This window comes from Panulirus ornatus, chromosome 56 (assembly GCF_036320965.1).
Source record: "Panulirus ornatus isolate Po-2019 chromosome 56, ASM3632096v1, whole genome shotgun sequence".
In the NCBI taxonomy this organism is placed as follows: domain Eukaryota; kingdom Metazoa; phylum Arthropoda; class Malacostraca; order Decapoda; family Palinuridae; genus Panulirus; species Panulirus ornatus.
The window spans coordinates 3,349,587-3,362,543 of NC_092279.1; the positions used below are offsets into that span (position 1 = coordinate 3,349,587).

At 48.2% G+C, this 12,957-nt stretch overlaps 2 protein-coding genes across 2 annotated transcripts in view; one reads left to right on the top strand and one right to left on the bottom strand.

Moving 5' to 3' along the window:
* LOC139765831 (apolipoprotein D-like) overlaps window positions 1-11,198 on the bottom strand; it is a 342,288-nt gene extending 331,090 nt beyond the window's left edge. Inside the window, exon 1 of the mRNA XM_071693647.1 lies at window positions 10,987-11,198. The gene's annotated coding sequence lies outside the window, so the exon portion shown is untranslated. The remainder of the gene's footprint in view (window positions 1-10,986) is intronic.
* Window positions 1-12,957, top strand: part of LOC139765828 (uncharacterized) — a 33,616-nt gene that overhangs the window by 12,241 nt on the left and 8,418 nt on the right. The window contains exons 4-6 of the mRNA XM_071693643.1: window positions 2,120-2,270; window positions 5,867-6,007; window positions 12,120-12,231. Coding sequence (XP_071549744.1) covers window positions 2,120-2,270; window positions 5,867-6,007; window positions 12,120-12,231 — 404 coding nt within the window. The remainder of the gene's footprint in view (window positions 1-2,119; window positions 2,271-5,866; window positions 6,008-12,119; window positions 12,232-12,957) is intronic.

Sequence of the window (12,957 nt, forward strand, 5' to 3'; positions counted from 1 at the left end):
ACGCCTTCTATGGCTCCATCCTCACACCCACCACCCACGCCCTCTACGACTGCCATGCGCCCATCCCACCCTGTGGGCGTCCACACAAGACGTGTCCTGCCACCGCTCTGCCCAGGGCTGGGGGGGGGGGGGTGATGGGGGTGGGTATATATACCCACCCCCATCACCCATGTGCTACCCATCACTCACCCCTCCATCTCTACCCCCCCAGCACCCCATCACCCAGGTGCTACCCATCACTCACCCCTACATCTCTACCCCCATCTCCCCCATCACCCAGGTGCTACCCATCACTCACCCCTACATCTCTACCCCCATCTCCCCCATCACCCAGGTGCTACCCATCACACCCCTACATCCCTACCCCCCATCTCCCCCAGCACCCCCATCACCCAGGTGCTACCCATCACTCACCCCTACATCTCTACCCCCCATCTCCCCAGCACCCCCATCACCCAGGTGCTACCCATCACTCACCCCTACATCTCTACCCCCCATCTCCCCCAGCACCCCCATCACCCAGGTGCTACCCATCATCACCCCTACATCTCTTCCCCCCATCTCCCCCAGCATCACCATCACCCAGGTGCTACCCATCACTCACCCCTACATCTCTACCCCCCATCTCCCCCATCACCCAGGTGCTACCCATCACTCACCCCTCCACCTCCACCCCCCAGCACCCCCATCACCCAGGTGCTACCCATCACTCACCCCTACATCTCTACCCCCCATCTCCCCCATCACCCAGGTGCTACCCATCACTCACCCCTACATCTCTACCCCCCCAGCACCCCATCACCCAGGTGCTACCCATCACTCACCCCTACATCTCTACCCCCCATCGCCCCCATCACCCAGGTGCTACCCATCACTCACCCCTCCACCTCTACCCCCCAGCACCCCCATCACCCAGGTGCTACCCATCACTCACCCCTACATCTCTACCCCCCATCTCCCCCATCACCCAGGTGCTACCCATCACTCACCCCTACATCTCTACCCCCAGCACCCCCATCACCCAGGTGCTACCCATCACTCACCCTTACATCTCAACCCCCCCAGCACCCCCATCACCCAGGTGCTACCCATCACTCACCCCTACATCTCTACCCCCCATCTCCCCCATCACCCAGGTGCTACCCATCACTCACCCCTCCACCTCTACCCCCTCAGCACCCCCATCACCCAGGTGCTACCCATCACTCACCCCTACATCTCTACACCCCATCTCCCCCATCACCCAGGTGCTACCCATCACTCACCCCTACATCTCTACCCCCCAGCACCCCCATCACGCAGGTGCTACCCATCACTTACCCCTACATCTCTACCCCCCAGCACCCCCATCACCCAGGTGCTACCCATCACTCACCCCTACATCTCTACCCCCCAGCACCCCATCACCTAGGTGCTACCCATCACTCATCCCTACATCTCTACCCCCCCATCTCACACAGCACCCCCATCTCCCCCAGCATCACCATCACCCAGGTGCTACCCATCACTCACCCTACATCTCTACCCCCCAGCACCCCCATCACCCAGGTGCTACCCATCACTCACCCCTACATCTCTACCCCCCCAGCACCCCCATCACCCAGGTGCTACCCATCACTCACCCCTCCATCTCTACCCCCCATCTCCCCCAGCACCCCCATCTCACCCAGCACCCCCATCACCCAGGTGCTACCCATCACTCACCCTACATCTCTACCCCCCATCTCCCCCATCACCCAGGTGCTACCCATCACTCACCCCTACATCTCTACCCCCCCCATCTCCCATCACCCCCATCACCCAGGTGCTACCCATCACTCACCCCTACATCTCTACCCCCTCCAGCACCCCCATCACCCAGGTGCTACCCATCACTCACCCCTACATCTCTAACCCCCCATCACCCCCATCACCCAGGTGCTACCCATCACTCACCCCTCCATCTCTACCCCCCAGCACCCCCATCACCCATGTGCTACCCATCACTCACCCCCCCATCTCTACCCCCCATCTCCCCCATCACCCAGGTGCTACCTATCACTCACCCCTACATCTCTACCCCCTCCAGCACCCCCATCACCCAGGTGCTACCCATCACTCATCCCCCCATCTCCCCCAGGTACCTCAACAGCTTGCCCTACGCACTGCTACGCAAGTTCTTGGATCCGTCGAACGCCACGGAGTTGGATGACGCAGACCTGGGCCGGGCCAAGCGTAGCAGCGCTGGGTCGCGCTCGGGAAGACAGATCTTATGCGAGTGGAACGTAAAGGTCAGTTTTGCGTCTTCGTGTGTTGTTGTTGTTTTTTTGAGCGCTCCGTGCGCTACCAAGTCGAGTTGGGAAACGATTCTTAAGTTTGATGTCCCCCCGCCCCCCTCCAAGACGGTACGACCCTTGGCTACGACGCGGACCTGACCTTTTGACCTGACCATTCACACATGGGCTCAAGGGCCCAACGTATCGTACCGAAAGGTCGTACCGTCGTGGTCGAGGGTGGTCGTACCGTCGTGCACGAGGGTCGTGTACCGTCGTGCACGAGGGTCGTGTACAGTCGTGTTCGAGGGTCGTGTACCGTCGTGCTCGAGGGTCGTGTACCGTCGTGCACGAGGGTCGTGTACCGTCGTGCACGAGGGTCGTGTACAGTCGTGCACGAGGGTCGTGTACCGTCGTGCACGAGGGTCGTGTACCGTCGTGCACGAGGGTCGTGTACAGTCGTGCACGAGGGTCGTGTACCGTCGTGCACGAGGGTCGTGTACCGTCGTGCACGAGGGTCGTGTACCGTCGTGCACGAGGGTCGTGTACCGTCGTGCACGAGGGTCGTGTACCGTCGTGCTCGAGGGTCGTGTACCGTCGTGCTCGAGGGTCGTGTACCGTCGTGCTCGAGGGTCGTGTACCGTCGTGCACGAGGGTCGTGTACCGTCGTGCACGAGGGTCGTGTACCGTCGTGCTCGAGGGTCGTGTACCGTCGTGCTCGAGGGTCGTGTACCGTCGTGCACGAGGGTCGTGTACCGTCGTGCCTACAGAACACAACACCAGGCACAGGTAACTGGTACAATGGTTATGTACAAATTATGTACAAACTGGTACAGTCACTGGTAAAAAAAAGTACATATAGACAAAGGTACATATGTGGGTACAGTACATACAATGTGTTACTGGACCAGTACATGTAACAGTCCTGAACTGACTGGACCAGTACATGTAACAAGAGTGAACTGACTGGACCAGTACATGTAACAAGAGTGAACTGACTGGACCAGTACATGTAACAAGAGTGAACTGACTGGACCAGTACATGTAACAAGAGTGAACTGACTGGACCAGTACATGTAACAAGAGTGAACTGACTGGACCAGGACATGTAACAGTCCTGAACTGACTGGACCAGTACATGTAACAGCCCTGAACTGACTGGACCAGTACATGTAACAGTCCTGAACTGACTGGACCAGGACATGTAACAGTCCTGAACTGACTGGAGCAGTACATGTAACAGTCCTGAACTGACTGGACCAGTACATGTAACAGTCCTGAACTGACTGGACCAGTACATGTAACAAGAGTGAACTGACTGGACCAGTACATGTAACAGGAGTGAACTGACTGGACCAGTACATGTAACAGGAGTGAACTGACTGGACCAGTACATGTAACAGGAGTGAACTGACTGGACCAGTACATGTAACAGGAGTGAACTGACTGGACCAGTACATGTAACAGGAGTGAACTGACTGGACCAGTACATGTAACAGTCCTGAACTGACTGGACCAGTACATGTAACAGTCCTGAACTGACTGGACCAGTACATGTAACAGTCCTGAACTGACTGGACCAGGACATGTAACAGTAAAGACACGACTGGCTACAGTACATGGACTGGTAACAGAATGACTGGGTGATGACCCCTTCGTTGAACGAAGTGACTGTCAAGATTAACGACACAACTGGGGGCCAGTCAGTCGTTGCAAACAGACTGTTAACAAGCACAATGAACAAGCAATTAGCTACCCTTTCCAAACCACCTCGTGGGACCATCTCTCACACGTCTCGCTACAGTTAATTAACGACACACACACACACACACACACACACACAGACTGGTCTGTCTCACTAATGACACTACACTAACTACCAATTACGTAGTTCCTAATTCACCACGTAGTTATTAGAATCTATGTCCAATGCATGCACTGGGGGGGGGGGGGGGGGAAGAACCCTCATACATAACACCTTCAGTTATCATTTATCAAATGTATTAACCCTCAGTTTCTGACCCCCTCCCTCGACCAAGGTAGTCGAACCCGCTGACCAACCCTCATAGTTTCTGACCCCCCCCCACTCAACCAAGGTAGTCGAACCCGCTGACCAACCCTCACAGTTTCTGACCCCCCCACTCAACCAAGGTAGTCGAACCCGCTGACCAACCCTCATAGTTTCTGACCCCCCTCAACCAAGGTAGTCGGACCCGCTGACCAACCCTCACAGTTTCTGACCCCCCTCGACCAAGGTAGTCGAACCCGCTGACCAACCCTCATAGTTTCTGACCCCCCTCGACCAAGGTAGTCGAACCCGCTGACCAACCCTCACAGTTTCTGACCCCCCTCAACCAAGGTAGTCGGACCCGCTGACCAACCCTCAAGTTTCTGACCCCCCTCGCTCGACCAAGGTAGTCGGACCCGCCGACCAACCCTCAGTTTCTGACCCCCCTCGACCAAGGTAGTCGAACCAACTGACCAACCCTCACAGTTTCTGACCCCCCCTCGACCAAGGTAGTCGGACCCGCTGACCAATCCTCAGTTTCTGACCCCCTCCCTCAACCAAGGTAGTCGAACCCGCTGACCAACCCTCACAGTTTCTGACCCTCCTCAACCAAGGTAGTCGAAGCCGCTGACTAACCCTCTAGTTTCTGACCCCCCCACTCAACCAAGGTAGTCGAACCGGCTGACCAACCCTCAGTTTCTGACCCCCCCCCCCTCGACCAACGTAGTCGGACCCGCTGACCAACCCTCACAGTTTCTGACCCCCCTCAACCAACCAAGGTAGTCGAACCCGCTGACCAACCCTCAAGTTTCTGACCCCCTCCCTCGACCAAGGTAGTCGGACCCGCTGACCAACCCTCAGTTTCTGACCCTCCTCAACCAAGGTAGTCGAACCCGCTGACCAACCCTCATAGTTTCTGACCCCCCTCGACCAAGGTAGTCGAACCCGCTGACCAACCCTCACAGTTTCTGACCCCCCCCCCCTCGACCAAAGTAGCCGGACCCGCTGACCAATCCTCAGTTTCTGACCCCCCTCAACCAACCAAGGTAGTCGAACCCGCTGACCAACCCTCAAGTTTCTGACCCCCCTGTTCAACCAAGGTAGTCGAACCCGCTGACCAACCCTCACAGTTTCTGACCCTCCTCAACCAAGGTAGTCGGACCCGCTGACCAACCCTCAGTTTCTGACCCCCCTCGCTCAACCAAGGTAGCCGGACCCGCTGACCAACTCTCAAGTTTCTGACCCTCCTCGCTCAACCAAGGTAGTCGGACCCGCTGACCAACCCTCACAGTTTCTGACCCCCCCACTCAACCAAGGTAGTCGAACCCGCTGACCAACCCTCAGTTTCTGACCCTCCCCCCCCCTCGACCAACGTAGTCGGACCCGCTGACCAACCCTCACAGTTTCTGACCCCCCTCAACCAACCACGGTAGTCGAACCCGCTGACCAACCCTCAAGTTTCTGACCCACCCCCCACTCAACCAAGGTAGTCAGACCCGCTGACCAACCCTCTCAGTTTCTGACCCCACTCAACCAAGGTAGTCGAACCCGCTGACCAACTCTCAAGTTTCTGACCCCCCTCCTCTTCCTTCTGGCCCTGCCACAGACGGAGCCTGGCCTGTACCTTCTCATGACCTTCCACAACCTGTCCGCGCCCTACACCGTCGACTGCCATGGAGCCTACATCGAAGTGGAGCGTGAGAATAATGGTTACGACGCCAGGTGGTGTGGCAACAGGGTGTACCAGGTGGGTATACTAGGTGGTGCTGTTGGCAACAGGGTGTACCAGGTGGGTATACTAGGTGGTGGTGTGGCAACAGGGTGTACCAGGTGGGTATACTAGGTGGTGCTGTTGGCAACAGGGTCTACCAGGTGGGTATACTAGGTGGTGGTGTTGGCAACAGGGTGTACCAGGTGGGTATACTAGGTGGTGGTGTTGGCAACAGGGTGTACCAGGTGGGTATACTAGGTGGTGCTGTTGGCAACAGGGTGTACCAGGTGGGTATACTAGGTGGTGGTGTGGCAACAGGGTGTACCAGGTGGGTATACTAGGTGGTGGTGTGGCAACAAGGTGTACCAGGTGGATATACTAGGTGGTGGTGTGGCAACAGGGTGTACCAGGTGGGTATACTAGGTGGTGCTGTTGGCAACAGGGTCTACCAGGTGGGTATACTAGGTGGTGGTGTTGGCAACAAGGTGTATACACCAGGTGGTGGTGTTGGCAACAAGGTGTGTATACCAGGTGGTGTTGGCAACAAGTTGTGTATTCCAGGTGGTGGTGTGGTAACAGGGTGTGTATACCAGGTGGGTCCAGGTAGTAGTGTTGACAACAAGGTGTGTGTGTGTATATACACCAGGTGGGTCCAGGTGGTAGTGTTGACAACAAGGTGTGTGTGTGTGTATATACACCAGGTGGGTCCAGGTGGTAGTGTTGACAACAAGGTGTGTGTGTGTGTGTATACACACCAGGTGGCGCATTATACACTGGCGAACCTGCTACCACGAAGAGGAGGGAGGCCTCAGTACCGTCCAGGTGGTCGTGGGAGACGGACGCACGCATTAACGTAACCCATTAACGTAACCCATTAACGTAAACAAGAAAATATGCTACTAACGTAACCCATTAACGTAAACAAGGAAATATGCTACTAACGTAACCCATTAACGTAAACAATATGCTACTAACGTAACCCATTAACGTAAACAATATGCTACTAACGTAACCCATTAACGTAAACAAGGAAATATGCTACTAACGTAACCCATTAACGTAAACAATATGCTAATAACGTAACCCATTAACGTAAACAAGGAAATATGCTACTAACGTAACCCATTAACGTAAACAATATGCTACTAACGTAACCCATTAACGTAAACAATATGCTACTAACGTAACCCATTAACGTAAACAATATGCTACTAACGTAACCCATTAACGTAAACACTATGCTACTAACGTAACCCATTAACGTAAACAATATGCTACTGACGTAACCCATTAACGTAAACAAGAAAATATGCTACTAACGTAACCCATTAACGTAAACAAGGAAATATGCTACTAACGTAACCCTTTAACGTAAACAATATGCTACTAACGTAACCCATTAACGTAAACAAGAAAATATGCTACTAACGTAACCCATTAACGTAAACAAGAAAATATGCTACTAACGTAACCCAGTAACGTAAACAAGAAAATATGCTACTAACGTAACCCAGTAACGTAAACAAGATAATATGCTACTAACGTAAACCATTAACGTAAACAAGAAAATATGCTACTAACGTAACCCAGTAACGTAAACAAGAAAATATGCTACTAACGTAACCCAGCAACGTAAACATGAAAATATGCTACTAACGTAAACAATATGCTACTAACGTAAACCATTAACGTAAACAAGAAAATATGCTACTAACGTAACCCATTAACGTAAACAAGAAAATATGCTACTAACGTACACAATATGCTACTAACGTAACCCATTAACGTAAACAATATGCTACTAACGTAACCCATCAACGTAAACACGAAAATATGCTACTAACGTAACCCATTAACGTAAACACGAAAATATGCTACTAACGTAACCCATTAACGTAAACACGAAAATATGCTACTAACGTAATCCATTAACGTAAACAAATATGCTACTAACGTAACCCATTAACGTAAACAAGAAAATATGCCACTAACGTAACCCATTAACGTAAACAAGAAAATATGCTACTAACGTAAACAATATGCCACTAACGTAACCCATTAACGTAAACAATATGCTACTAACGTAACCCATTAACGTAAACAATATGCTACTAACGTAATCCATTAACGTAAACATGAAAATATGCTAACGCAAACCATTAACGTAAACAAGAAAATATGCTACTAACGTAACCCATTAACGTAAACACGAAAATATGCTACTAACGTAACCCATTAACGTAAACAATATGCTACTAACGTAACCCATTAACGTAAACAAGAAAATATGCCACTAACGTAACCCATTAACGTAAACAAGAAAATATGCTACTAACGTAACCCATTAACGTAAACAAAAAAATATGCTACTAACGTAACCCATTAACGTAAACAAGAAAATATGCCACTAACGTAACCCATTAACGTAAACAAGAAAATATGCTACTAACGTAAACAATATGCCACTAACGTAACCCATTAACGTAAACAAGAAAATATGCTACTAACGTAACCCATTAACGTAAACAAGAAAATATGCTACTAACGTAAACAATATGCCACTAACGTAACCCATTAACGTAAACAAGAAAATATGCTACTAACGTAACCCATTAACGTAAACAAGAAAATATGCTACTAACGTAACCCATTAACGTAAACAAAATATGCTACTAACGTAAACAATATGCTACTAACGTAAACCATTAACGTAAACAAGAAAATATGCCACTAACGTAACCCATTAACGTAAACAAGAAAATATGCTACTAACGTAAATATGCTACTAACGTAACCCATTAACGTAAACAAGAAAATATGCTACTAACGTAAATAATATGCTACTAACGTAAACCATTAACGTAAACAATATGCCACTAACGTAACCCATTAACGTAAACAAGAAAATATGCTACTAACGTAAATAATATGCTACTAACGTAAACCATTAACGTAAACAAGAAAATATGCCACTAACGTAACCCATTAACGTAAACAAGAAAATATGCTACTAACGTAAACAATATGCCACTAACGTAACCCATTAACGTAAACAAGAAAATATGCTACCAACGTAACCCATTAACGTAAACAAGAAAATATGCTACTAACGTAACCCATTAACGTAAACAAGATAATATGCTACTAACGTAACCCATTAACGTAAACAAGAAAATATGCTACTAACGTAACCCATTAACGTAAACAAGAAAATATGCTACTAACGTAACCCATTAACGTAAACAATGAAATATGCTACTAACGTAAACAATATGCTACTAACGTAAACCATTAACGTAAACAAGAATATGAATATACTACTTTACCACGCCTGATTATGCCCACGAGCAAAACATGACGCCCCACTTGAGGAAGTCGGTCACGACCACTGGGTAGCATGGCCGCGACCACTGGGTAGCATGGCCGCGACCACTGGGTAGCATGGCCGCGACCACTGGAGCTTAAATCGTGTTCTTATTAACATGGTGGTGTGTCCCCCACCTGCACGACCAAGAGGGTAAATGAGTCATGTCTCAACGGGGAGGGAGCAAAAAACAAAAAGGAAAAAATTGAACGAATGGTTTATATGGTCCGGTAGCGCCAAATGGCCTGGTCATTTTGTCTTCAAATTGTACTTTACGTTTTTGTAGGCCGGCGCCAAGTTATGGAACCCGGTGGTCCACAGGATCATCTTGCAGACTACAATAACAGCGTTGGCTATAGGTTCAAATACTCTATATATACATATCCTAATTATTAATTCAAAAGCCTGTAATAATATGAAAGCCAGAGAGCACTATACAGTTCTCTAATATTATCAAACTCAATGTGAGATGGTTCAATTCTTTCTCCAACGTCCGTTTGGCCAAATTTTGAAATAAAAAATGGAAATATTAGCGATAGGGTTCATAAATTAGGCTTATTTCCAATGTCGGTGATTACTGTCTGCCCAAAAGATACGCCAAAATTTACCTCACCTTCCATTAACTAGCCCCTCTCTTCCATTTTCTCTCCCTCCCTCCAGCATAAACTACGAAAACAATATAGTTATTTAACGCCACTCCTCATCATCACGTCTTTTGTGCCTCACACTTGAGACAGGGAAGGTGAAGATGGCAGCTCTTCTGCAAGCCTGTGAGGTGGCAAAAGATGGCTACATACCACACTCCTTCCCTCCCTCCCTCAAACCTCGTATTATTTAACGCCACTCCTCATCATCACGTCTCTTGTGCCTCACACTTGAGACGGGGAAGGTGAAGATGGCAGCTCTTCTGCAAGCCTGTGAGGTGGCAAAAGATGGCCACATACCACACTCCTTCCCTCCCTCCCTGCCTCCCTCAAACCTCGTATTATTTAACGCCACTCCTCATCATCACGTCTCTTGTGCCTCACACTCGAGACAGGGAAGGTGAAGATGGCAGCTCTTCTGCAAGGCTGTGAGGTGGCAAAAGATGGCCACATAACTCCTTAATTGCCTCCCTGCCTCCCTCCCTCCCTCAAACCTCGTCTTGTGGTGGGGTTTTTTGCCCTCTCAAGTCCTTCCACACCACCCCACCACCACCATGTCCTCTCTCTCCTTCTCCCTTCTCCCTCAAACCCCCGCCAGCTGTTCAGTCCACCTCACAAGACCATTATATATATACCGAGAATTAGCATTTTTTTTCTATGTGTTGTTTTCTTCTCTTGTCACTGCTCAAACTCCGGGCGAAGGCGGTGACGAAGCAAACGACACTCGCGAATCATTTTTCTTTCCTTTTTCTTTCCCAGTGTCCTTTTAGGTCCCTCCTCCACCCCCCTTGTGTGCAGACGAGCATGGCGGCCTTGGGCAACAAATAACTACATGAATTCTTCCGTTACATGACAACATTTCCCTTAAAAGAATAAAAACACAAAACACCTTTGTGGCGAGACAACTTCACCACATTCGAAGCTGTGGTTCGAATCTTACTGAGAATGTGGCGGGCTTGTGGCCCTCCCTCCACCACAAATATCAAACAACAGAAACGCCTAAATACCTGGTTACGATGGCCAACAGTGGGGCATATCCTCGTCACCACCACACGTCCAATTTCCAACCACCAGATCAATGAAACTTGGTTATAAAACTTGGTTTGGTATGGCTTCGCTCCTCCGCCAACGTGGACATGTAGGGAGGGAAGACGAAGACCCTGCTACTCCTCCTCCTCCTTCAGTGTCGCCGTCAGGTCTCCTCCTCCCTCGTCCACTGGGGCGCCCCCACCTGAATCATATACACACACTTAGAGTTGACTTAAGATAATGTAGTATGTGATTTTATATAGTAAATAGTATATTATATCCTGCTTTATTGACTGCCACTTCAGCAAAGCCACTGCCAAGTCTTAAACTTAATTCAGGAGTTACTTATAACACACTTAAACTTATAAAATGCTCGTTATACTTTTAATGCCTTTGAGCACGTGTACTACCAATTACCTTGTTATGATGGCCTGGCCATTAGACCTTTTTAAATGTCGTCCCGACGTATGTAAAGGGTCGTAACAGTGTGCTCAAGGACGTATTTTTGTGGTGCTCAAGGGATGAGAGAAAAATGCTTTTTAATCTTAAAACCATAAAATGGTTTTAATCTTAAAACCATAAAATGGTTTTAAGATTAAAACCATCATAATTAAACCCCCCAATGACAATGTGAATTGCTTTAGACAACTTTAAGTGGACATTTCATACATCTAACCTAATTAACACATAGATTAAAAGTATATAAAGCTATCTAATTAGATAACCCAATTAACACAGATTAAAAATATATATAAAGCTATCTAATTAGATAACCCAATTAACACATTGATTAAAAATATATATAAAGCTATCTAATTAGATAACCCAATTAACACATAGATTAAAAATATATATATAAAGCTATCTAATTAGATAACCCAATTAACATAGATTAAAAATATATATAAAGCTATCTAATTAGATAACTCAATTAACACATAGATTAAAAATATATATAAAGCTATTTTACTGTCATTCTCAAAAGAAAAACTTATTAGAATCTTCTAATCAAAGGTGTAATTAACTCTAGACTATAAATAGCATTAGTTTACGATGGTTTTAAAAAAAAAAAAAAAAAAATTGGTGTTGCTTTCTTTTTTGGCCTTGCTAGGCTGGAACGCGACCCCACGTCATCTTCGCTAAGACGGAAGTTCGTATTAACGTTTTCGACGATGGCGACATAACGAAGTCCTTACCAACAGGTTTCGAATCCGACATTGAAGGTAAGTCTACCCCTGTGGCCTTCTACCTATCTACCGTAGACGATAATGTCCTTTCTACCGAAAGAAACCTGTCTACTTGTGAACTTCAACACCCCCCACACACAGACATGCCTGTCTATCTATCGTTACAGCCTGTCTATCTATCGTTACAGCCTGTCTATCTATCGTTACAGCCTGTCTATCTATCGTTACAGCCTGTCCATCTATCGTTACAGCCTATCTATCGTTACAGCCTGTCTATCTATCTATTGTCCTTCCTCTACCATATCTACCCATGTGTTACTAGTTCATCTGAAACTAGAGTCTTGTGTCTATCCTAGGGGCCATTATCTATCAAAGGATCCTAGTGTTCCTAGATGCTCACCTCAAAATATTTCGAACCACGGCTCTGTCTACCCGTCATCTACTCGTGTGTGTGTGTGTGTGTGTGTGTGTGTGTGTGTGTGTGTGCCCTCCACCCTTGGCTCACACTAGAACACTCTCTAACCTAGAACTAGTCACGAAACATGATTTACTAGACACTAGACACCATCTACCCAGGCACTAGTTACACTAAACACCATCTACCCAAGCCCTTGTTACGTTAGACACATCTACCCAAGCCCTAGTCACACTAGACACCATCTACCCAAGCACTAGTTACACTAAACACCATCTACCCAAGTACTAGTTACACTAGACACCATCTACCCAAGCCCTAGTTACACTAGACACATCTACCCAAGC